At 42.3% G+C, this 27,113-nt stretch overlaps 2 protein-coding genes across 8 annotated transcripts in view; both read right to left on the reverse strand.

The window, feature by feature from the left end:
* The window catches only part of LOC115160802 (dedicator of cytokinesis protein 9), a 122,990-nt gene extending 107,337 nt beyond the window's left edge, over positions 1–15,653 (reverse strand). For all 4 annotated transcript variants that reach the window (XM_029711230.1, XM_029711232.1, XM_029711234.1 and 1 more), the window contains exon 1: positions 15,178–15,653. In XM_029711230.1, coding sequence (XP_029567090.1) covers positions 15,178–15,294 — 117 coding nt within the window. In that variant the 5' untranslated portion in view covers positions 15,295–15,653. The remainder of the gene's footprint in view (positions 1–15,177) is intronic.
* Positions 15,654–16,219: 566 nt separating this feature from the next.
* LOC115160803 (FERM, ARHGEF and pleckstrin domain-containing protein 1) overlaps positions 16,220–27,113 on the reverse strand; it is an 82,065-nt gene continuing 71,171 nt past the window's right edge. For all 4 annotated transcript variants that reach the window (XM_029711237.1, XM_029711236.1, XM_029711238.1 and 1 more), the window contains exons 16-27: positions 26,286–26,419; positions 25,116–25,197; positions 24,670–24,907; positions 24,414–24,544; positions 24,129–24,197; positions 23,603–23,692; positions 23,094–23,176; positions 22,602–22,714; positions 22,005–22,171; positions 19,171–19,278; positions 17,574–17,725; positions 16,220–17,467 (exon numbers count right to left, since the gene is read on the reverse strand). In XM_029711237.1, the coding sequence (XP_029567097.1) occupies positions 17,386–17,467; positions 17,574–17,725; positions 19,171–19,278; positions 22,005–22,171; positions 22,602–22,714; positions 23,094–23,176; positions 23,603–23,692; positions 24,129–24,197; positions 24,414–24,544; positions 24,670–24,907; positions 25,116–25,197; positions 26,286–26,419 (1,449 nt within the window). In that variant the 3' untranslated portion in view covers positions 16,220–17,385. The remainder of the gene's footprint in view (positions 17,468–17,573; positions 17,726–19,170; positions 19,279–22,004; positions 22,172–22,601; positions 22,715–23,093; positions 23,177–23,602; positions 23,693–24,128; positions 24,198–24,413; positions 24,545–24,669; positions 24,908–25,115; positions 25,198–26,285; positions 26,420–27,113) is intronic.

Here is a 27,113-nt window from a genome sequence, read left to right on the forward strand (position 1 = left end):
AAATGTTTTAATTTCATATTATTTTGTGAAGCTTTCATTCAATTGCCCCTCCATGTTGCACACAACAAGCTTCCATTCCCTCCTTCACAAGGGGATTTATGCCCGATTTAAGATGAAATCGCCAAATGTGTTAAGGTCAACCCTGCTACTTTGTTTGACCTCCATGGAATTGGTGTCCCTCCACTGGGACTGTTGCGCTAACGTGCGCTAATGTGATTAGCATGATGTTGTAAGTAACAAAAACATGTCTTATATGTGCAGAAAGCTTAAATTCTTGTTAATCTCACTGTACTGTCCAATTTAAAATAGCTATTACAGTGAAAAATAACTATTGTTTGAGGAGTGCACAACAACAAAACTTATCACTGCAATGTCAACCTCTGAAGGTAAATAATGTACTTACATTCAGTAATTCTGCTCTGATTTGTCACCCTGAAGGTCCCAGAGATAAAAATGTAGCATAGTTCTGTTTGATAAAATCTATTTTTAAGTTTGAACCCCTGCCGTTTCTGGCCCCACACCTACCCTGCCCGGCCATCTAGATGTGTGAGGGTTAGTGTCTTTTCAGTAGGGAAGCTAATTTTCCATCATGTATGACCTTCCTGGGTGTGTGTAAACTTACATTTTCAAGTACATAACATACAAAATTGATATGGTAATAAAAAAAAAAAATATCAATTGACCAATTCGGCACATTTGAGCAGACTTGATACAGTGAGGGAAAAAAGTATTTGATCCCCTGCTGATTTTGTACGTTTGCCCACTGACAAAGAAATGATCAGTATATAATTTTAATGGTAGGTTTATTTGAACAGTGAGAGACAGAATAACAACAGAAAAATCCAGAAAAACACATGTCAAAAATTGTATAAACTGATTTGCATTTTAATGAGGGAAATAAGTATTTGACCCCTCTGCAAAACATGACTTAGTACTTGGTGGCAAAACCCTTGTTGGCAATCAGAGGTCAGACGTTTCTTGTAGTTGGCCACCAGGTTTGCACACATCTCAGGAGGGATTTTGTCCCACTCCTCTTTGCAGATCTTCTCCAAGTCATTAAGGTTTCGAGGATGATGTTCGGCAACTCGAACCTTCAGCTCCCTCCACAGATTTTCTATGGGATTAAGGTCTGGAGACTGGCTAGGCCACTCCAGGACCTTAATGTGCTTCTTCTTGAGCCACTCCTTTGTTGCCTTGGCCGTGTGTTTTGGGTCATTGTCATGCTGGAATACCCATCCACGACCCATTTTCAATGCCCTGGCTGAGGGAAGGAGGTTCTCACCCAAGATTTGACAGTACATGGCCCCGTCCATCGTCCCTTTGATGCGGTGAAGTTGTCCCCTTAGCAGAAAAACACCCCCAAAGCATAATGTTTCCACCTCCATGATTGACGGTGGGGATGGTGTTCTTGGGGTCATAGGCAGCATTCCTCCTCCAAACACGGCGAGTTGAATTGATGCCAAAGAGCTCCATTTGTCTCATCTGACCACAACACTTTCACCCAGTTGTCCTCTGAATCATTCAGATGTTCATTGGCAAACTTCAGACGGTCATGTATATGTGCTTTCTTGAGCAGGGGGACCTTGCGGGCGCTGCAGGATTTCAGTCCTTCACGGCGTAGTGTTACCAATTGTTTTCTTGGTGACTATGGTCCCAGCTTTCAAGTTATTAGTCGAAAAGGACCCATGAGTGCCAACATCTGAAGTTCATAGGAGCATATCAAATTGGGTGTCAAATGAAAGCAAAAGAGTATGTTTTTGGCATAGATGATGGCATTGATACATTTTTCAACCATACTCCATCTTAAAAATGTGGTATAAGTAAAGGCTTTGATTTCTGGATAAACAGATGGAAAAGGGTTATCAGAAAACGTCTTAAAAAGTATTAGAAATACATCAAAACACAATAATTTTGACATAAAGACCCTGCCAACCAATATCAACACTTATATTTAGTTTTGGAGAAATTGTTTACAGTCTGTACGTTTAAGAAATATTACCTTGTTATTCCATTACCCCCCAAAAATACACTGCTCAAAAAAATAAAGGGAACACTTAAACAACACATCCTAGATCTGAATGAAAGAAATAATATTCTTAAATACTTTTTTCATTACATAGTTGAATGTGCTGACAACAAAATCACAAAAATAATCAATGGAAATCCAATTTATCAACCCATGGAGGTCTGGATTTGGAGTCACACTCAAAATTAAAAGTGGAAAACCACACTAAAGGCTGATCCAATTTTGATGTAATGTCCTTAAAACAAGTCAAAATGAGGCTCAGTAGTGTGTGTGGCCTCCACGTGCTTGTATGACCTCCCTACAATGCCTGGGCATGCTGCTGATGAGGTGGCGGATGGTCTCCTAAGGGATCTCCTCCCAGACCTGGACTAAAGCATCCGCCAACTCCTGGACAGTCTGTGGTGCAACGTGGCGTTGGTGGATGGACCGAAACATGATGTCCCAGATGTACTCAATTGGATTCAGGTCTGGGGAACGGGCGGGCCAGTCCATAGCATCAATGCCTTCCTCTTGCAGGAACTGCTGACACACTCCAGCCACATGAGGTCTAGCATTGTCTTGCATTAGGAGGAACCCAGGGTCAACCGCACCAGCATATGGTCTCACAAGGGGTCTGAGGATCTCATCTCGGTACCTAATGGCAGTCAGGCTACCTCTGGCGAGCACATGGAGGCTGTGCGGCCCCCCAAAGAAATGCCACCCCACACCATGACTGACCCACCGCCAAACCGGTCATGCTGGAGGATGTTGCAGGCAGCAGAAAGTTCTCCACGGCGTCTCCAGACTCTGTCACGTCTGTCACGTGCTCAGTGTGAACCTGCTTTCATCTGTGAAGAGCACAGGGCGCCAGTGGCGAATTTGTCAATCTTGGTGTTCTCTGGCAAATGCCAAACGTCCTGCACGGTGTTGGGCTGTAAGCACAACCCCCACCTGTGGACGTCAGGCCCTCATACCACCCTCATGGAGTCTGTTTCTGACCGTTTGAGCAGACACATGCACATTTCTGGCCTGCTGGAGGTCATTTTGCAGGGCTCTGGCAGTGCTCCTCCTGCTCCTCCTTGCACAAAGGCGGAGGTAGCGGTCCTGCTGCTGGGTTGTTGCCCTCCTACGGCCTCCTCCACGTCTCCTGATGTACTGGCCTGTCTCCTGGTAGCGCCTCCATGCTCTGGACACTACGCTGACAGACACAGCAATCCTTCTTGCCACAGCTCGCATTGATGTGCCATCCTGGATGAGCTGCACTACCTGAGCCACTTGTGTGGGTTGTAGACTCCGTCTCATGCTACCACTAGAGTGAAAGCACCGCCAGCATTCAAAAGTGACCAAAACATCAGCCAGGAAGCATAGGAACTGAGAAGTGGTCTGTGGTCACCACCTGCAGAACCACTCCTTTATTGGGGGTGTCTTGCTTATTGCCTATAATTTCCACCTGTTGTCAATTCCATTTGCACAACAGCATGTGAAATGTATTGTCAATCAGTGTTGCTTCCTAAGTGGACAGTTTGATTTCACAGATGTGTGATTGACTTGGAGTTACATTGTGTTGTTTAAGTGTTCCCTTTATTTTTTTTAGCAGTATATTTTCGAATTTCTCTCCCTCATGAGGAGAGAGGATAATGAGAGTATATAGAATTAACAAGTAATGGTAGACCTACCAATCAGTTAGTGATTTTACATTTTGTTTATGAATTATTATGCGATTAAAAACATGTCATTCTGTTACCAAAGTTCGCATCTGCACAGTTCTTCCACTAAATTCATATTTTTATAAATGTCTGTGGAAAGTGTTAAACGTAGTCCTAATAGATTTGTATGGTTTGTTAAACTTTGAAATCAATAGTTTTTGTTTGGCATACATTTTAAAGGGAAAAAAACGTAAACTCCGTTACCATGGAATTTCCCTCGTATCATTGGTCATAGCTGTGTCATATGGGCTTTAAATGTTTCCAGTCTAGTGAAATAGCTTCTTAACATTAAAAGCAACCCCTTTCTGACATTTAAACGTGGAAAAACATTTGACAGGAAAAAGCATTCCAGTTGTATACTAGGCTAGGGCATGAAAAGCAGCTGACCTCTTATTCCAGTTATCTCTGTTGTCTCGTCCTATTTAGATAACAGATAGATGCCACTGAAATAGAATGCACAACTCTAGCAGATGATCTGTAATTGAGCATACAAGGCCTCGCCAACTCAGTCCAATTCCCAAATGAGGATTCTCTCCCAGTGTCACAGTCATTACGTGGAGTTGGAATGATGGACAATACTATCTCTTAATGAATACAGCAGGCCAGAGCCCATTGCTTAGGATAGTAGTGCATCTATTAAGGATATCAGAGAAGATAAATGCTGTCTACAAGCCAGACTGTTGTGTTGGGGGAGGCGCAGAGGGCTTGTTCAGTGTGCTAGATCAGTGGCTCTACATTTTGCCTTGACCAAACCCCAGAGGAGAGAGTGGGCCTCTTGATGGTCACATGGGCTCATGTATTATTGAACAAAGGAAAAACCTGCACTCACTGAAATATTATTTAAGTAGTAATGTATTTTTTTTTTAGCAGCAGGTCAGAACAAACTGACATGTTTTGGTAAACGCTGACAAAGGCTACCACCGAAACGCGTCCGTTTGTTCTGACCTGCTGCTAAAAACAATACATTCAAATGTCAAGAATATTTCAGTGAGTGCAGGCTTTTCCTTTCTTCAATAATGCCTTTTGAACCCGGCACCCAAATACTTTGTTACTACACACATTTGAGCTGAGTACGCCAATTTCTCTTTCTCATGTATTATTGACCCAGGCAGGCTGACAGCTGATCTGTTTCACCATCTCACCCCCTGGACAGGTGTTCACGCACTACAGTTACGATTACAAAAACGCATACACATTTCCCCAAAATGTTCTCCATGTTTTAGATGTTTAATTAAAGTACAGTTTTATATGTTTAATTACAGTCCCAGCAATTACAAAATATCCCAATTTAAAATGTATTATCGAATAGTCCTACAGCTTGGTCTGTGCTCGGGTAATATGACTCGAGTATAAAAAGAGAGGTGCATGCAGGCCCAGGTAGCCCTAAGCGTTTTATTCAGCTTGACCCCCTGTGGGATGGTGTGGCTTCCTTGACATGCCCTGCTGAATGAGATAGAGCATGAAAGAGAGAGAGAAAGAAAGAGACGAGAGAAACCAGATAGAGATCGGAGAGAGTGCGTGCGGGCAAGCTGATTAGGGACAACAGTGATAACCCACTAATCTCCTGACTGGCCTGGTGGCATACAGAATGTCACAGCCCACCCATCACCCTCTCTTACTGACAGGAAACCAAATCATTCATACACAAGGCTCACAGGGCCCAAGCTCAACACTGGATTCATGACTGTAAAGGGCCAAAAAAGTGAATTACACATTTAAAAACGCAGTTATGCACACATTTATAAAATCAAGTCAAAAGAGTCTACTTCACAGGCACTCTAACCCACACAACATTAGACCTTGTCCCTTATTTACAATTAGCAGAGGTGAGAGAAAGACTTCAGATAAAACAAAACGCACACAATGGCAAACAATGGTTGTTTTGAGGGAGCACACTTTGAAGAGTGGAGTGGCGCGCATGTCACAAAAGACACCTCACATATAAATCGGGTACAGATTCAAAAGCCAGGCAGTCACTATTCACTAGAGTCCAAGAAATACACGGGAGACAATGGCCCTGTCTGAATACCCATACCGTACTACATAATTAAACTGCATACTATGCACTCACTTCACTCTCTTCATACTATTTAGCACGTACCGTTTAGTAAAAAGTAAGCAGCATGCCACGGCCACAACGCAGTAGCGGCTGCTGATTGGCTGAGTAGGTGGGGGTCGAGTGCAGGTGGATTTTTCCAAATTCAACCTGAATCACATTAACCAGCCTGATAATAGCTCATTTGCAGTTTGATTAATTTCTCTAAACTCTGAATAGAATAGGAACAGAGTTATAGGCCTATTTAGGTTGGTTACAGACAGACTCTCACATTTGGCCTATACCCTAGCCCGTATAGCCCATCTATCCTATTTAAAAAGGACTGAAGACTTAAGTGTCTGAACCGGGTATGGGTTTTCACGCTCAAAAAGTTTCCTGTGTGTATGAAGAATGATCCACCACCCAAAGAACACCCAGCCAACTTAACACAACTGTGGGAAGCTTTGGATACAACATGGGCCAGCATCCCTATGGAACGCATTCAACACCTTGTGGGTGGGTGGGGGGGGGCAACACAATATTAGGAATGTTTTGTCATTAATGTTTTGTACATTTAGTGCATATACAGTGCAGTCGGAGAGTACTCAGACCCCTTGACTTTTTCCACATTTTGTTACATTACAGCCTTATTCTAAAATGGATGAAATTCACGTTTTTCCTCATCAATCTACACACAATATCCCCTAATGATTGCTTGGAGTCCACCTGTGGTCAATTCAATTGATTGGATATGATTTAGATGCACCCGTCTATATAAGGTCGCACAGTTGGAAATGCGTGTCAGAGCAAAAACCAAGCCATCAGGTCAAAGGAATTGTCCGTAGAGTTCTGAGACAGGATTGTGTCAAGGCACAGATCTAGGGAAGGGTACCAAAATATTTCTGCAGCATTGAAGGTCCCCAAGAACACAGCGGCCTCCATCATTCTTAAATGAAGGAAGTTTGGAACCACCAAGGTTCTTCCTAGAGCTGGTCGCCCGGCCAAACTGAGCAATCGCGGGAGAAGGGCCTTGGTCAGGAAGGTGACAAAGTACCCGATGGTCACTCTGACTGAGTTCCTCTGTGGAGATGGGAGAACCTTCCAGAAGGACAACCATCTCTGCAGCACTCCACCAATCAGGCCTTTACAGTAGAGTGGACAGACGGAAGCCACTCCTCAGTAAAAGGCACGTGACAGCACCTAAAAGACTCTCAGACCATGAGAAACAAGATTCTCTGGTGTGATGAAACCAAGATTGAACTCTTTGGCCTGAATGCCAAGCGTCACATCTGTAGGAAACCTGGCACCATCCCTACAGTGAAGCATGGTGGGGGATGTGTTTCAGTGGCAGGGACTGGGAGACTAGTCAGGATCGAGGGCAAGATGAACGGAGCAAACTAGAGAGATCCTTGATGAAAACCTACAGCGATGATCCCCATCCAACCTGACGGAGCTTGAGAGGATCTGCAGAGAATGGGAAAATCTCCCCAAATACAGGTGTGCCAAGCTTGTAGCGTCATACCCCAGAAAACTCTAGGTAAGGGTCTGAATACTTATGTAATTGTAATAATTCTTGTTTTTGCAATGTCATTATGGGGTATTGAGTGTAGATTGAGGGGGAAAAACTATTTAAAACATTTTAGAATAAGGCTGTAACGTAACAAAATGTGGTCTGAATACTTCCAAATGCACTGTAAATTAAACCAAATAGTGTTTTGATTTATGTACTAGGCTATTTCACATAAAAATGTGGACAGTCGGGTGCTTTGCAAATTCAGAACCTCTGGACAGCAGCATAATAAACTAAAGCACTGATCATTGGCAACGAGATCAGAATGACTGCTAAGGCTTGATCCATAAATTAAATTAGGCAGCCTAGCCTACAAAACTGAAACAATCTATATGTTTAAATCAAACGGCCTGATTAAAATGATGCATCCACATCTCAAGTCCCCGGTGCCGACTCATTCAGAAACCAAAACACGGTTTAGTATTTAGTTTAAAAAGCTCAGAGAAAAGGCCAAGTGAACCAGAAACACTTTAATGAGAAAACAGAAATCCAAAAAATAAATCCAAAATACATTTTCAAAGATGTCGCCTACGACAAAAACAACTTAGCCTACATTTGAACACCGCCGCAGAAGCATCGCTATTCTGCATCTTCCCAATTAAGTAGCCTAGTTTTGTTGTTTGGCTACTTGAAGAGAACTAGGGCCTATTACTCGCAGCCCACCTCTTCCAATGCCTTGTGGAAAAACTTGCATTGAGTTCTACTAGATGAAGAGCTGAAATGAGTAATATCAACCTGGCATTTAAATCAGAGTTGAGTTTCCAAAATCACATAATAAATGATTCTATTCTCACCTACTGAAAATGCGTCATGCACGATTGCGTTGTTTCCTGCTATTCGTTGATTTCGGTAACGCATCCCCATATCTAATTGATCAGCTTCCGTCAAAACCAAAATGAGTATGACATCCGGGCATTTAAAGTATGCTTGATTTACAAAATGTAGCTTACTATTAAATTTTCTGTTTCCGCATACTCAAAACGGCCTAATATTTAGGACGCAAGGATGGGTATTCGGACATGGTCAGTGTTCCCTCTCTGTGGCATGGCCTATTCTTAACTTCTTGGTGACAGGGGGCAGTATTCAGAAATTCAGATGAATACGTGCCCAAATTAAACTGCCTGCTTCTCGGGCCCAAAAGGTAGGATATGCATATTATTGGTAGATCTGGATAGAAAACACTCTGAAGTTTCTAAAAGTGTTTGAATGATATCTGTGAGTATAACAGAACTCATATGGCAGGCAAAAATCTGAGAAAGAAATCCAACCAGGAAGTGACTTGTAGTTGTTCTATCTAATCCCTATTCAAACGACAGTGTCTGTGGGGTCATTTTGCACTTCCTAAGGCTTCCATTGGCTGTCAACAGTATTTAGAAACTTGTTTCATGCTTCTACTGTTACTGGGCAGAGAATAGGAGCTCAGTCAATCAGTGGACTGCCTGGGACCAGTGAGTTGTTTACTGCGCAAGCAGGCTGGCGCGCCGCTCCTTCTTTTTCCTCTGTAATGAATACGCCATTGTCCGGTTGGAATATTTTCAACGTTTTATGTTAAAAAGACCCTAAGGATTGATTGTAAACATCGTTTGACATGTTTCTATGAACGGTAATGGAACTATTTTATTTTTCGTCTCTGGTTTTGCGCTCGCACGTTATGCCTTTGGATTAGTGATCTGAACGCGTGAACAAAACAGGTATTTGGACATAAATATGGAGTTTTTCGAACAAAAAGAACATTTCTTGTGGATGTGGGAGTCCTGGGAGTGCATTCCGATGAAGATCAGCAAAGGTAAGGGAAGATTTATAATACTAATTCTGAGTTTAGTTGACTCCAGAACTTGGCGGGTAACTGTATAGCTTGCTTTGATGGCTGAGCTCTGTACTCAGAATATTGAAAAATGTGCTTTCGCCATAAAGCCATTTTAAAATCTGACATAGCGGTTGCATTAAGGAGAAGTGTATCTATAATTCTTTCAATAACTGTTGTAAATTTTATCAACGTTTATGATGAGTATTTTTGTAAATTGATGTGCTCAATCCCCCGGAAGTTTTGGTGGGAATACATTTTCTGAACATCACGCGCCAATGTAAAACGGGGTTTATGGATATAAATATGCACTTTATCGAACAAAACATACATGTATTTTGTAACATTGAGTCCTGTGAGTGCCATCTGATGAAGATCATCAAAGGTTAGTGATTCATTTTAGCTGTATTTCTGGTTTTTGTGACACCTCTCCTTGCTTGGAAAATGGCTGTGTGGTTTTTCTTGTTTAGGCGCTGTCCTAACATAATCTAAATGTTATGCTTTCGCTGTAAAGCCTTTTTGAAATCGGACACTGGGGTTGGATTAAGGAGCATCTTATCTTTAAAATGGTGTATAATACTTGTATGTTTGAGAAATTTGAATTATGAGATTTTTGTTGTTTTGAATTTGCCGCCCTGCTATTTCACTGGCTGTTGATAGTGTGTACCGCGGGTGGGACGCTAGCGTCCCAGATGTCCCAGAGAGGGTTTACACGACCACCTGAGGCATCCCTGCGATGTTGCACACATATTATTTCTTCTATCTGTACCAATATTGAACAAGGGCACAGACAGACAGACGACTTCAGCAGGTACTATAGATACTAGATATTCCTGAAGTTCTTTTTTCAGGCTAATGGAAGTTTAGTAATAAATCCTGAGACACATAAAGCAGAACAGCTCAGGGTCTGTCCTGTTGACCTTACTGTACGAATGGCCATTATGTCTCATCCTTTATCCTCAATGAAGACAGCTGGAGCTTCTTATGAAATGAAAAGTCAAGTATCTGAGGACACATGAACCCTTACAACTCTTACTGAGCGGTCTGTCAGTACACCGCTGTGAGGATTCATATCATGGAATAATAATGGCATGACTCACAAAAACAATTGTGACTGTTACAAGAAATGATGCCTGAAGAAAAAGCATCATGGACGATAACAAAAGAACACAAGTGGAGGAGGGAAATGGACAATTACACGGGTAGTGAGCAGATGTGCTTGACGACTGTTTGTTGATGCTCAGTAGGTTAGGGCCTCTCTACACTACTTTGACGACACAAACTAGGTCCAGAAGAGATACAGTGCCTTCAGAAAGTATTCAGACCCCTTTACTTTTTCCACATTTTGTTGTGTTACAGACTGAATTTAAAATTGATTACATTTAGATTTTGTGTCACTGATCTACACAAAATACCCCATAATGTCAAAGTGGAATTTAGTTTGTAGAATTATTATTTGTTTTTATTTAAAAGGTCTTGAGTAGATAAGTATTCAACCCCTTTGTTATGGCAAGCCCAAATAAGTTCAGGAGTAAAAATGTGCTTAACAAATCGCATAATAAGTTGCATAGACTCATTCTGTGTTCAATAATTGAGGTTAACGTGATTTTAGAATCTCTCTACCCCACACATACAATGATCTGTAAGGTCCCTCAATCGAGTAGTGAATTTCAAGTACAGATTCAACCACAAAGACCAGAGAAGTTTTTCAATGTCTCGAAAAGAAGAAGGGCACCTATTGGTAGATGGGTAAAAAAACAAGCAAAGCAGACAAATATCCCTTTGAGCAGGGTGAAGTTATTAATTAGGCTTTGGATGGTGTATCAATACACCCAGTCACTACAAAAGATACAAACGTCCTTCAAAACTCAGTTGCTGGAGAGGAAGGAAACTGCTCAGGGATTTCATCATGAGGCCAATTGTGATTTTAAAACAGTTACAGAGTAGAATGGTTGTGATAGGAGAAAACCGAGGATGTATTAAAAACATTGTAGTTACTCCACAATACTAATCCCTAAATGACAGAGTGAAAAGAAGGAAGTATGTACATAATGTTTGGAACAAGTCCCTTAAGAAATACTGCAAGAAATGTGTCAAAGAAATGAACTTTATGACATGAATACAAAGTGTTGTGTTTGGGGCAAATCCAACAGTACCACTGTTCATATTTTCAAGCATGGTGATGGCTACATCATGTTATGGGTATGCTTGTCATCGGCAAAGACTAGGGACGTTTTTCCAGGATAAAAATAAATGGAATACAACTATAAACACAGGCAAAATCCTAGAGGAAAACCTGGTTTAGTCTGCTTTCCAACAGACACTGGAAGACAAATTCACCTTTCAGCAGGAAAAATAACTTAAAACACGAGGCCAAATCTACACTGGAGTTGCCTACCAAGATGACATTGAATGCTCCTGAGTGGTCTACAGTTTGGACTTAAATCTTCTTAAATCTACGGCAAGACTAGAAAATGCCTGACTAGCAATGATCAACAATCAACTTGAAGAGCTTGAAGAATTTTCTAAAGAATAATGGGCAAATATTGTACAATCCAGGTGTGCAAAGCTCTTAGAGACTTACCCAGAAAGACTCACAGCTGTAATCGCCACCAAAGGTGCTTCTACAAAGTATTGACTCAGGGGTGTGAATACTTATGGAAATGTGATGTTTCTGCATTTAAATATTTCTAAAAACATGTGTTCACTTTGTCATTCTGGGTTTTTTTATACATTTTTATACATTTTGAATTCCGGTATGAATACTTTCTGAAAACGATGTACTTCTGTAGGGTAAAGAGATGGATCTAGATTCAAATCTTTTGAAGACATCTACACCACATATCCTCAAAATAATTACGTGCGATATGGTTTAGATGAGAAGCTTCTGTATAGTTTGAATAGCTATCCTTATTTTGTTTGTCTGTACACTATGGTATGCCAGTAGCTTCACTCACAAATAAAGCAGGAATGTGGCTTTGGCAACACCACATCCAAGGCTAGTGTAAACAGCAAATATGATGAAGATAGATACTGTAGATCACACTAGACATATTTTACTAATGCCATATTTGATCATTATTATATAACTAATGTAAATCCCCCTTTTGTTTGATTGAGACATGAAATGCTCTGCTGGGCCTCCTGCCAAACAGTTTATGGGACATCTGATTTCTCCAACTCCCTCTGAGACAAATAAAGTGGCCCACGCGAGGCTCCAAGGGCCTTGGCTACACAGACATTATACAAGTGTCTTAAATTGGTCTTTCACACAAGCCCCTGGACCATGTGACAGGCCTGGAGGCTGTGTGTGATGACATCCCTCCTGATTTACAAGCCTCTAGGCTCCAACCAACAGCAGGGCCAGTGAGGATCTAAGTTTAGCACCATTAACTGAAATCCAACATGGACTATTGATTGCAATTACACAACTGCCCCCAGCTGTTTTATAGCACTTGTGCAATAACAGATCATACCCAGCTGCCATCGATGGATTAGTTTCCACACTTTTCCTAACAAGGAAAGCAGACCTGGAATACAGAGCCTTTAAATTGAGAGGAATCTTCTCAAATGTATCCAATGCAGTTCTGTTCTAATGTAATACGGGAGAGAATGCCGAGTCCTGTTTTGTTTCAAAGGCAGACTTGGAGTTACTGCCACCACCACGACCAGCAGCACGACAAATGCAAAGCTTATGACGGCCATTATGGTTGTAATGGTTTTCACAAAGAGAGATCTGGCTCTGCTCTGAGCGTGCATGGAGAAATAGAGGGACATCTCAGCTGTGAGCCCTGTCCACTGGCACATCCCTTTATTCCAACAATAAACAAAGGGGCTCTGCCCGGTGTGTCCTCTCAGAAACATTACATGAACTGGCTAATCAGTGGAACAGTGGACAGTATTTGCCTCTGAAATCTAACTTTTGCATTTGATCCTATCCATGATCAGTTTGAGTAATAGTTTGAGCCATACAATATCTACTGACCAAAGAGGATCTATTCAGTTCATTATGACTTCTTAGTGGGTATTTGGATTACAATCTTTCAGACAATACAATACATTTGTGTTTCAATGCAGACTGAAACACAATCGTCCATGATGGGGGGGGGGGGGGGGGGGGGGGTCCGTCACAATCTCCCCTTTATGTCACTGAAAGAGAACCTTCTTCCTCTCTGAGGGTATTTACATGTTTCATGGAGGAATTAATTACAAGCCGTGTGTGTGGATGATGGTCTTGTGTAGAATCACATTCCTGTCCCACTCCACTGAGGGGCTGCACCAGAACAACAGAGCTATACTTCACACTTTATTCCTACCATTCACCTTATGTTGGTCAGTGAACTTGGGAGTTGTTCTTATTCACAATGACTTCCTTATAAAACACATTATTTTGCATACCCCTAGTCTCCTCCAGAATCCTCTGGCTTGGGTCCATGAGAAAAAAATGAATGAATGAATGAATGAATGAATGAATGAATAAATAAATAAATAATATGAAGGTGTGGTTGTGGGTCTGGGATCTTGAGTCAGGATTCCATTTCCCTGACAGAGAGCCTGGACGGTGTCCGTTTCGGTTACCTAGCAACTTCTTCTAGGAAAGTTGGAACAATTACTCCAAACACCACACCAAACACAGTACACACAAAAGGGTCAACTCCTTTCTCTCCAGAGCCTTTGCAAAATTAATATTGCGATATCACAGGCCCCGTTGCCCAAATGTTTCAAACTGGATGGTCAAATTCATCATTAGACAAATGGCACCCGATACTGTCTGGGACACCGACCATGAAATTGATGCCAAATACTTCTCTTTGTAATGTGGTGCCTCTGAGAGCCTGTCTATGGACATAGACTACCTCACTGATACTAAATACCCTATAATGGGGCAGAGATTCCTAACATTTACTTGGTCATTATATAAAATTGTCATTTCTAAAAGCAAAGGAAAAAAAATCCTTACACATACACATGAAGGGGTTTAGTTATGTACTAAAATGACCTTTTTCCTTGTATCAGGCAAATATGTTGACCTGAAGGGACAATATGGTGGCCTATTGAGTACAGTGTGCTAATACCGACATGTTGTGCATTCCATTAGAACGTAGGCCTAATGTCGTCTCTACAAGATTGGCCTTCCAAGTGCTCCATGGATCTCAGTATAGATTGCACCTTTAACACATTGTTTTTCACAACAGGTTATAAAGATGTAGGACTAGTTAAAAGGTGCACTATGCAGAAATAGACATTTCCTGATTGCTAAAATTGTAATAGTTTGCTGAATTTCAGTTTATATGACAAAACAAACAAGCATAGTGTAGAGAATCTTTGTACCATCTAAACAGCTATGAAACATATTTTCCATAACCCAAAATATTGTGTTCTCTGTTTGAAGCTGGTTTACAAACCCTAAAGTAAAAGAACGGGAAGCATAGAAAAAACAGATCTACCGCTTCTTAGAAGTGCTTTCAATGAGAATGACAGATCCATAACTCACATTTCTATGTTCATTTTGTAGGGTCGGCCAAAAAGTTACATATTGCAACATTAAAAAAAACAAATGTACAGGATTATTCATATCCATGACAATCTATGTATAGGCCTACCATTGCTGATGTGTGCATCTAATTTACATGTTTAATTAATGAGAGAGGAATGATTGACCTTGCTGGAGGGTCAGAGTGACATTTTTTTTACTAGAATGGAATACAACTCAATGAAATGAGGGAGGCAGCTGAAATTGGCTTAACCCTGTGTGCACCAATAAGTCATGTAGGCTTTAACAATTAACAGGTTAACCAAGTCAAATAATAGGTAAACTCCCAACATGGAATGCATCATGTAATGCTTTCAAGTAGGCCTACATGAACAAAATGTGATACAGGTCTTCTTGGGCCACATTGAGTATAATTATCTTAGTGCTGCACCTGCTGACCTCGAGGGTGGGTGACAATGGGCGCACATCTCTACGGGCTAGAATGTAACACACAAGGCACAATAACAAACAGACGTAGGGCATAGAGAGCTTAGAAGAGGATGGAAACTATGTAGTGTACTTACAACAAGCACGGAGGTCCTGACAACCTCAGAGACACTTTGCCTTAGTTCAGCCGCAGTGCCAGGTTTACTTAGTCCCCTTGTAAATTTCCTGGTCTCCGGATGTACTGGAACTGACATTGTCGAGTCCTGCCTTTCATCAATTTCTTTAGGAATTTATAAAACGTCAAAGAAGAAGAGTAAAAACTGAATCATCAGCCGGCTTTCCCGTTTCTCCGTCAGCACAAGAGCGCACCTTGAGTTTAAAACTGGGTCATGTTGTGCTGGTTCCCTCTGCCTTTTTGATCTCATAATTTGCAACAATTACTCGTGGAAGTTGTATTGTATTATCCCGCAGCTGTTACATTCCCCCGCTGAGTTGTTGTTGTCATAATAAACCATTCTTCCGCGCGTTCACCGTCTCATTACGGCTGTCCCTCGTCGGTCTCGCTGTGGTCCGTATACATGCGACGCCAGCCAGAAAGCGTAATCTGCGTGCGTCGTTCCACCACGCTTCTCCACTCCTCCCTTCTCCAGTGATTTACAAAGGCCTGCCCAGTTCACTTTCTATTTCAGCAGGCTATGAACGTACTGTAATCATTGTTACAATAATATTCATCGGGGGAAAAACTGTTTTTTATCGACATGTAACGTGGAAAGTAGAGAAGATACAATGCCATGTCTGTCACCATAGTGGAAATAATTGTTCAATTAATGTAGAATAACTATTTAAACGTGCATAATTTAAATACAGTAAAGTACTTCACACAACATTCTCAATTGGACGGTAAAAACCTAATGAGAATGTCCAAGTTTGTTTTTAGAAGGACGACGTAGAATTCTTTCATCAGATTAAAATTATGCAATAACTTCGGGCCAGTATTGACTAGCACAATGGCACAGGTCTTATGTTATTGAGCAATGATGCCATCTATGGGAATACAAGAAACAAAAATGTCAATTCTCTTGTGCAGTGTACTTAGGTGAAAGTGGTTAAAAACATTCCATGGGCAATCACACCTCGGTTAGCTATTAGGGATTAGCAAAAGAACCCACAATACAAATGTTCAAATTAGGTTTTTATTGCTTTCATTTCCAAAGCGCTCTCTGGTGTCTGGGAAAACACAGCATTCCCTCAATAAGGAAAACCAAAGTTTTCACTCTGTGTCATATGCATATATCCATTTAATTTAGACTTGTAAAGGTCTCTTTACATATGGGAGGCAGCCTAGTCCAACAAGGGCAATGGTGCTTGGAACTGAAAGTTTATATTTTGTTTCACACATATTCTTTAAAGCTTTCCATTACAGTTTCCTTCATAATACACAGATTATGAACATCTCACATTTCTCACACAATTGAGGGTGGAAGATAATAGTGTTCAGAACACCCTCTGAAGTATCCTTACAACAAAGCATAACAGGAATATTCACTTTACTTGAATAATGGCGTTAGTGGTGATGGTAACTACCCTGATAGCTTTATAAGTAGTTCTAGAGTTGTCGATGACACAACAAAATATTCTGATATCTTACTTATCACAAGGTCTCTCACTGTCCAGAGACATCTTATTAAAAGAAAAATGTAATTTAAAAGTGACTTTTTTTTTAACAACACATTTCAAGTCTCCTCACCACCAATGTAGTAAAATTGCATTAAAAGTGTAGGAAAATGGTAAAACTGTTTGGCAATTTTTTTTTTTTTTTAATTCTTATTTCCCCCATAAAATGAACAAGGAGACAAAAATCTTGAGGATGCAGTGATATTCTAACCATCTATGAAAAAAACAAGTTTAAAAATGCAGAATTTCTGTATCAACATAAAAACAATCCAATGACAGAATGTGAAACCAGAAGTACAGTAAGTGATTCAGCCCGTTAGAAAACAGTATAAAATGGCATCCTACAAAAAGAGTTTCAGAGCTGAGTAAAAATGCTGAAAATGCAGTCTCTGATGCAGTCTAAACCAGCGGACATGTCACCATTAAAGCATTAAAAAGCACCAAGATTGTGCATGGACACTGCTCAATGTACATATGTCCCAGATATGTGTAGAAAAGGAAATCAAGAGTGTCCAGAGAAGTGAAGTGAATGTGGCGCCAGAGGGGCTCTGCTTCAGCTTGCTGCTTGGGGAGTCGTAGTGTGATGAGAGGCTAGATGTGGCCAGACCCTATGGGAGATTGTGGTAGGAAGAAGAGGCATGGAGACAGGGAGAGAGCCCTTGCTCTTTGGATCAGTACGGATGGGGCTCTTTCCGGCTCAGAATGCGGGTGCTGCTGGCAGAGACTGTGGCACTGCGAATGACCTCCATCCACCTGTACGGAGAGAAAAAGACAGAGGATTTCACACTGCCCAGTAACATCTGTAAACAAACATACTATATACTGTACACACTACAGGATAGACAGAAGTGCACTGTACCTCTCAAATGTGTATTCACTCTCAGATCTGAAGTAGTAGACGTGGGATTTGAAATGCAGTTTGAAGACATAGTCCTTGTGGATGTTTTCAGACTCAGTGGGGATGGTGACAGAGTAGCCCAACAGGGGGAGACTGGCCAGCGGATAATCATCCTGGGGAGAGGGGAAAGGATCAAACAGTTAAGAATTCTGAATGTTATGAAGCTACTTACATCCAGTAACAAACAGTTAAAGCAATCTGAATTTCAAGGAGCTACTCACTTTCACTCAGTGGTGTAAAGTACTTAAGTAAAAATACTTTGAAGTACTACTTAAGTAGTTTTTTGGGTCTGTACTTTACATTACCATTTTTGACAACTTTTACTTCACTACATTCCTAAAGAAAATGATGTACTTTTTATCCATACATTTTCCCTGACACCCAAAAGTATTTTGTTGTATCATCGACAACTCTAGAACTACTTATAAAGCTATCAGGGTAGTTACCATCACCACTAACGCCATTATTCAAGTAAAGTGAATATTCCTGTTATGCTTTGTTGTAAGGATATATTTTGAATGCTCAGCAGGACAGGAAAATGGTCTAATTCACACATCAAGAGAACATCCCTGGTCATCCCTACTGCCTCTGATCTGGAGGACTCACTAAACACACATGCTTTGTTCGTAAATGATGTCTGAGTGTTGGAGTGTGCCCCTGGCTATCCGTAAATGACAAAAACTAGAACAATATGCCGTCTGGTTTGCTTAATATAAGCAATTTGAAATTATTTATACTTGTACTTTTGATGCTTAAGTATTTTTTTTTGCATTTACTTCTGATACTTAAGTATATTTAAAACCAAATACTTTTAGACTTTTACTCAAGTAAGACTTTTACTCTTTTACTTTATTTTACTCATTTTCTATTAAGGTATCTTTACTTTTAGTCAAGTATGACAATTGGGTACTTTTCCCACCACTGCTTATCACTACAAATACACTTGATAACACTATCACTTTCATGGCGCATTTTAAAATCAGGGAAAATGCCCCACGGCTACAGGTCACAGAACATGTGACAAAACATGAGTAACTAACTATAGCATTACTAACAATGGTTTCTTTCAGGTGGTGATTCTAATGGATTCAGGGGAGCTGTGCTGAAAGTGAGAGCAGATCAACTGGCATGGGGATGTGCCTAACTCCCTTACATGGCACATGGATTTGAAATTCCACAGAGAGATGGTATATTCTTAAATTAATGGGATATTGTTAGATCGTAAACAATACTGCCATGTTGAAGATCATGGATCATGAGCAGGAGGAGGGTAGGGGGTCGTCCCCAGCACACATTGCTGTGCGTCTGGCCTTCACAGACATACATGGATCATAAGGAGGGGGAGAGAGGAGAGTGTCTTCTTCCCCAGAACACATTGCTGTAGTTCTGGTACCATATGTATCAAGCGTCTCAGAGTGCTAACTTATAATTAATAAGATTACATGGACATGGGGGGGGGCCTGATCTTAGAGCAGCAATCCTACTCTGAGACGCTTTGTGAATACGGGCCATGGTCTACACTGAGAGTCAAACACGAGGAGTTGGTGCTAGCCCTCACCTGGTGGGTCTTGTAGAAGAACAGGCTGAAGTTGGTGAAGACCACCCAGAGCTTCTGCCAGCCGTTGCTGTTCTTGAACTTCCTCAGCAGGTTTCCTGACAGCTGATTCTACAGTAGAAAAACCATTTACAATCATGTACTACATAGAAAAATGACATGACAAAAATAAAAAAACAAGTAGAGGGAATTTCAACAAACACTTAAAGCACCTTCAGAACCTATTCACACCCCATCACCTGTTCCACATGTTTTTGTGTTACAGCCTGAATTTAAAATGGATTAAATAGACATTTTTAACACTGGACTACACACAATACCCCCATAATGTCAAAGTGGAATTATGTTTTTAGAAACGTATTAAATATGAAAAGCTGAAATGTCTTGAGTAAAGTATTCAAGCCTAAATATATTCAATAAATAAGTTCAGGAGTAAAAATGTGCTTAACACATAATAAGTTGCATGGACTTAAACTCTATTATTGCACACAGAGTAATTAACAAGGTAAAAAAATTATAATGCAGATATTGAATATCCCTTTGAGAATGGTGAAGGTATTAATTACACTTTGGATGGTGTATCAATACACCCAGTCAATACAAAGATACAGGTGTCCTTCCTAACTCAGTGGCTGGAGAGGAAGGAAACCTCTCATGGATTTCACCATGAGGCCAATGGTGACTTTAAAACAGTTAGAGTTTAATGGCTGTGATAGGAGAAAACTGAGGATGAATCAACAACATTGTAGTTACTCCACAATACTAACCTAAATGACAGAGTGAAAAGAAGGAAGCCTGTACAGAATACAAATATTCCAATACATGCATCCTGTTTGCACCAAGGCCAACGGCAAGACGTGGCAAAGAAATTAACTTTTTGTCCTGAATACAAAGCTTGAGGCAAATCCAACACACCACATCACTCAGTACCACTCTTCATATTTCCAAGCATGGTGGTGGCTACATCATGTTATGGGTATGCTTGTAATCGTTAAGGACTAGGGAGTTTTATAGGATAAAAACAAAAGGAATAGAGCTAAACACAGACAAAATCCTAGAGGAAAACGTGGTTCAGTTTGCTTTCCAACAGACACTGGGAGACAAATTCACCTTTCAGCAGGACAATAACCTAAAACACAAGGTCAAATATACACTGGAGTTGCTTACCAAGATGATGTTGAATATTCCTTAGTGGCCTAGTTACAGTTTTGACTTAAATAGGCTTGAAACTTGCAAGACTTGAAAATGTCTGTTTAGCAATGATCAACAACCAACAAAGCTTGATGAATTGTTAAAAGAATAATGTGCAAATATTATACAATACAAGTGTGCAAAGCTCTTAGCGACTTACCCAGAAAGACTCACAGCTTTAAAATCGCTGCCAAAGGTGATTCTAACATGTATTGACTCAGGGGTATGAATACTTATGTAAATGAAATATTTCTGTATTTCATTTTCAATAAATTTGCATTCATTTCTAAAAACATGCTTTGACTTTGTCATATGGGTTATTGTGTGTAGATGTGTGAGAAGAAAAACAAAACAGAATGTGGAATAAGACAAGGGGTACGAATATTGTCTGAAGGCACTGTATGTTAGTGCGTAAGGAATAGTGTGTGCTGCACTGTAAGCTCTGAAAAGAAACCCAATGTAATTAAGCCTGAGGCCTCTGTTCACTTCAGTGGTTTATCGGAGGTAAGTACAGCTATAAACAGACAGTGTCTATCCTGGGGTCCATCCAGCAACAGTTTAAAGTCACTGAACTAACAGTGACCTCTATGATCACTGTAAACAACTGCCATCTAGTGGCAACATAAAGCATTTACTGTAAACTGAGCCATCATTTTAGGCTACCACTAACTTATTTTAGTTCATCGTAGGTCTTTACACGTGAAAAGTGTTACACAAAAGTGTTCAACTTTTCACCAACGACCTCAAAGAAGATACAAGGTGCTAGTATATGACAGTATTGCTACAATGCGATGGGGAGGCCTCTCCTCTCTCCCTGGCTCCTTTACCTCTAGACTCCTGCAGGAATCACTAAAGGAGAGGCTGTGAACTCGATACCAGCAGATAAGAGAGAGAGGCACTGGTCCCTGGCCACTGCTGGGCCCCGAGGGCCCCGAGAGGGAGGCCTCTGAGTCACTGACTGGACTAGGGTCCTCTACCACGGAGGACAGGCAGACGGACACACAGAAGAGACACACAGAAAAGAGGGAGGGAGGGAGGAAAGGACAGAGACACAAAGACTGAGTAGGTGTAAACACACGCATGCACTGCAAGGGCTAAACACGGGGGAGGGGGGACGACTAATGGTGAGTCCAGGCACGGCTCTGAAGGAGAGAAAAAAGGAGCGCAAAACCACACGGGACATCCACAGTAGAGATTAGATAAGAAAACCACACTGGAAGAGTTAGCCACAGAGGGCAAGATGAGAACAGTGTCCTTGCAGTGCACCCACCTCATGCTAAAGTCTGGTCTTGCTCTGGGCTCAGTATACAACATAACAGAGAAAATAAACAGCTTGTAAGATGCCGTCTCAGCTGCACTGAGTTGTGCTGTTCCAAGACTGAAAAACGTTGATGACATCCTGCTGAGTGTCCTATGTAGCAGTTCACAGAAGAGACAGTGCCAACAGCTTGGGGACAAAGCACTGAGGTAATCTAATGTCTAAATGGCACAGGACAGAAAGAGAGGGTGGCACGGGAGGATATTGTTCCCAGGGGAGAGAAGCACATTGAATAAGGAGAGGAAACAGATACACACTCAGATACATAGTGAGAGAGAGAGAGATGGGGGGAGGGCAGAGCAGGACAGGTTAGGACTGGTTGTGGTACCTCCACAGCTACGCTAAAGTCCACCATGGACACGCTGGTGTTCCTGTGCCAGCACACGTGCACCGTGGTGTTACCACGGTGAGGGGCCTGCCTCTCCAGGGAGGTGCGTGACGCCATCAGGTCGTCCTCAGACTCCGCCTCCGCACAGGAGTCCTCTGTTGTGGATTCTGGGAAATTCAGGAAGCGGTTAATTCCACATACACCCGGTGACAACGTGGGAAGACGGATCCTACTGTAAAACCTGATGAGATAAATAGTAACACAATACTTCATAGTGGCTAGGTTTGTAAATACATGCAGACAGGCTGTATGAAATCATTTGAAAAATAATTTCAATCAAGGCTTTATAAACCATCAATTTGAAGCATTGTATTTGAGCTATTCAAGCTCATTTCGGATGTATAGCTTGTCCCATTCTGCCTCTGAAGTTTCTAGAAGAGTACCAACTGTCTGTGCAATGAGGGAACAGTATGGGGAGAATTTAGCAATAACTCATTAACTCATGAGGTTGGATGATTCTGGATACATACCTAGTTGTTCCATATGGCAGGCCCAGTGCCCATGCTCTAAAGTCTGTGTACTGCAGGATCAACTTACTGTTATCAGACAGACTTCTGGCCAGCAGGTCAGCTGTGTGGCCGTTGCTGGTCTCTGCCAAGTCAATGGCCATCTTAATGTCCTCCATCCACTTCTCCATCTCTGACAGGGAACTGGATGGGGGGTGGGGGGGAGGAGAAAGGAAGAGAGAGAGAGAGAGAGAGAGAAATGGACAGAAAAAGTAATGCATTTTTTTTCACCAGTGCTGGGCTTGACCTAATAAATATTTCATGCAGTTATTTTTATGACCAAGTGTGCTGTATAAATAATGAATGTGTCTTTGTGATTATACAAATGTCTCATTGTCAACTGAGCTGCTGAGGGGACCGGTCGCCCGCTGATTCACCAACCACTGTATTCTGAATACCGACCACTTTACTCATACCACAGCAAACATGAAAACACACATCCCTGTACGCATCCTGTTGTCTGGCATCAGTTGAACGACTACCCAATAGTCCAGCTCGTTGGGAGTCTGGACCACAGACTCACCTAGCTGCTACCACCACTGACTGACGCTGCCCAACCAGGGTGAAGGCGTGAGGCACACCCCACTCGTCCTCGCTCTCCCGGATCTGGGGACACACAGACACAGTCAGTCAACACATGGGGCATGAGAGGAACAAATCTGCTTGTGGGAGAGGGACTGCGTGTGAGTGAGTGAGTGAGTGAGTGAGTGAGTGAGTGAGTGAGTGAGTGAGTGAGTGAGTGAGTGAGTGAGTGAGAGAGAGAGAGAGAGAGAGAGAGAGAGAGAGAGAGAGAGAGAGAGAGAGAGAGAGAGAGAGAGAGAGAGAGAAAAAGGGGGACAGGGAGAGAGCGACAGAGGGGGAATTAAAAGCGAGACACAGATGGTAGGGGAGTTACTGTGGCACAGCACGCTAGTTTATTTACAGCAAGCAATTACAAACTTGTGACAGCTACTGTACTCTACTGCACACCACGTCAGCGCACAAGAGGGGGGGGGGGGGTTAAGAAAAGGTGAAAGAAGAGAGTCAACTTACTGTCATGTCATGGAGAGGGAGCTGCCCGTGCACTTTGAACTGGTTCGTCGCCGTCATCCCTCGACTCGTATACAATAGGACATCATTGAACTGTCACCAGAGAACAGTGAAGGCAATCATTAACGGGTTATTAATAGCCACACCAACCTCATTTATTGACTTCACACAAAAAGAACACTGAACGATTGTTTGTGGCTCGGTGAATACATTGGCTCTGTTGGGCCTGTTGCAACAGCACTAGATAACATTCAAGCGGTTTCGAACATGAATCATGATTCAGATGAGTCTTGGTCTCATTAGATGCCCTACAATAACGAATAGGGACACTGGCTCAAAAACAGTAAACAGCTGCGTAGAAAGATAAGGAAGCCGTCGTCTTTGAGGCATTTTGTACAGTCATTCATACTGAGGAGGTTAAACACGGGGCTCTACTTTCCATAGCCGTCTATCTTGTGAGATCACTCGACTGAATAATCTGTTTAATAACTCAATCAGGATGACATCTCAGATGCATCGCAGACATTACCAGGAAAAACATTCGTTGCTGGAGGCCTTTTCCAGACAGCTTGCTGAGACAGCCTAACCGGATGAACTCCTGAAAAACACCAATCACAACAAATTCCACCACAACATCTCAGGGAAAGATAAAAACAAATTTGTTTGTTCAAACTGGCTACTCTCACATACAAAAAATGTTGATAATGGATTGCGTCCAAAATGGCACCCTATTCCTTACATAGTGCACTGCTTTTGCACTATATAGGGAATAGGGTGCCTTCAGGGACGCATCCAGATCTCTACTTGAACTCACCCGCCCTGGAGTGACTAGACTGTCGATACCAATCAAATCCTTCTTAAGCTCCAGAAGCTTCTGGAAGTTCTCCATCTTGATCATGCTGCCGTGGAGCTGGGCCACCACCTCGGACACGTCCGCCAGCGCGGCTACGGGAGAGGACACAGCAACGCTCAGTATGTGATGTCATAAACCTCAACGGCACCGGGGGGGGGCTCTCTAAGCTAGCCCGGCCCCAGAGAGCCCCTGACGGCTACAGAACAGTAACAGTTACCTCTGCAGTCCCTGAAATCCACGTGTGTGGGGGGGTAGTGTTTGCAGAGGCGCTCCAGGATCTGCTTGTAATGCAAGAGGCGGTGCAGGGGCCGGAGGATGAACACGTTGAGGGGGATGTAGCACACCTTCTGCAGCTCAAAGTCCCGGACCAGCACCTCCAGCCGCCGGGAGCCCCGGCACGCCTTCTCCAGCTCCACCAGGGCCTCCGAGTGCTTCTGGAGGTGGGCGGTCAGCGGCTAGAATAGAGTAGGGTTGAGTAAAATAGATCTTTATTGGCCATTTGCGGACACACACACACAACAACAGGCTACAGGGAGCACAAGGTGAGCCGCAGAACAACGCCCCTGGAGCCAGGTACGACAGTTTGTACAAGTCAGCATACATTGGTCATGGTGCAGATACAAAGCCAATTTGATATAAAGTGCAAGAAAAAGCTGCCAATACCTTTAAGCCCTGTAGATTCTTCAGCATGACGTCACCGATGCGCTGGTAATCTCCTTTGATGTGGGCATTGGAGCGCCCTTCCCTATAACAAAATAAATAAAACACTAGCAACTTCGTCTCTCTGGGACAGTTTCATGCCAGGGTGTGTGCTGAGAGATTTCTGCTGTGGACAGCAGAGGAGTTTGAAGCACTTAAAGACTCTTAAAGCCATATTTCATATTCATGTGAGCTCCAACACTCATGCAAGGACATTTAAATGGCGCTCAAGTGAAAACGGTGTCGTTTGACTGCACCGCTGAAAACCGCAAGCAGGTGTCTACCTTGAGCATGAACTGCAGTTGACAGCCAGACATAGCACCATGCAGACTGACCTTTCTCCATGCTCGTTCATTCAAAATATCAACCAATACGTTATGGAGAGGTTAGTACAAGCCCAAAAAAAGACATTTTGAATGTTATGCCTTTGAGATACAACCCCTCTTCACTGACAAAACCCTCTACCAGATCTAAATCAAAGGTCAACAGTCAGGACAGGGCTAAAATAAGTCAACCCTACGTCACATTTGAATATGTAAAACGGAAAACAAGATAGCCAGCTACATGTATCTGTGCTCTGTATTCGGTCTGCTGATTTGCCTTTGGGGCTTTAGCCACGCCAGAGGTCGGCCATGCTTTGAGAGAAAACAGTCTTGTAGTTAAGTCTGGACATGTGATGCTGATCACTACAGTATGAAGTCTGTAGCAGTGAGAGTCTGCCAGCCAGGGCTCTCTGTGCCACCATGGGGGAGCTCTGATGTAAGGACCACATCATTAAGAGGAGCAGACAGTGGAAAAACCCACAGGCTAGGAGAAGTAGCTTGATGCAGTGCAACTGTTGCCATAGAAACCCCAGCTCCCCAGGTCATCCACAGGAGGAGGTGCGTCTCTGTGATGAGGCCTCCCAGACTGAATGTCAATACCGCTCATTAGACAAAGACCAGGCCCCAGGATCAATGAGCCCAATTCACAATGACAAACCCCAACTGTGTTCTTATTCTAAGGGGACCTTACACAAAACGAGGCTAAGTGCACTGACATTTTAAGAAAAATGACCTGAACAATAAAAGAGATGCATCATTGTGATGGATTACAGTCATCCAGTGAGGTACAAGGCCTTTCATGCCATCTCACCATAGAGCCAGTCTCTGCTCCACCTCTCTGAGGAAGCCGGACTGGAACTTGTACAGAGGGTCAAAGTTGGAGAAGATGGTGCTCTTCAGGGAGTCCGGTGCAGCTTCATCTTTACCCACCAAGTTCTGAAAAGACTGGGATGACACACACACACGCGCACACACACACACACACACACACACACACACACACACACACACACACACACACACACACACACACACACACACACACACACACACACACAGAGAGAGAGAGAGTTCTGCATTAGAGCACACTCTTTATTGTGCAAATCGTGACATTCTCAATTGCCAGTAGCCAAAAGAGGACTTGCAATCTAATGAGGTGAAATGCAGTGTTTCTGGTGAATTAGGAGCCCATCTGCTTGGATTGCATTAGAATCTGCCTGATGTGCTGCTGCCAAAAGACCTCTGTGCTGTTGTTTAGCAACAATCACATTGGCCTCATGACTTCCACCAAATCCTTTAACGACCTGTAGATGAATGGAGGAATCGACCTGGAGATGAATGGAGGAAATGGAGGAATCAATAGCCCATCATTCCTGACAAGACCCAGGGGGAGTCTTTCATTAAAGGCTACCTGATCAGATTAAAAAGGAAGCTATAGCCTGATGTGATTTGGCGTGGTGGGGGGTGGTTTAGCTGGTGTGCGTCCCATATGACACCTTATTCCCAATATAGTGCACTATATATATATATCTATATATCCATAGTGTTCTATATATCCATAGTGTTCTGGTCAAAAGTAATGCAAAAGCAAAAGTATTCACACCCCTTGACTTTATCCACATTTTGTTTTGTTACAAAG

The sequence above is a fragment of the Salmo trutta genome, chromosome 24, assembly GCF_901001165.1.
Source record: "Salmo trutta chromosome 24, fSalTru1.1, whole genome shotgun sequence".
In the NCBI taxonomy this organism is placed as follows: Eukaryota; Metazoa; Chordata; class Actinopteri; order Salmoniformes; family Salmonidae; genus Salmo; species Salmo trutta.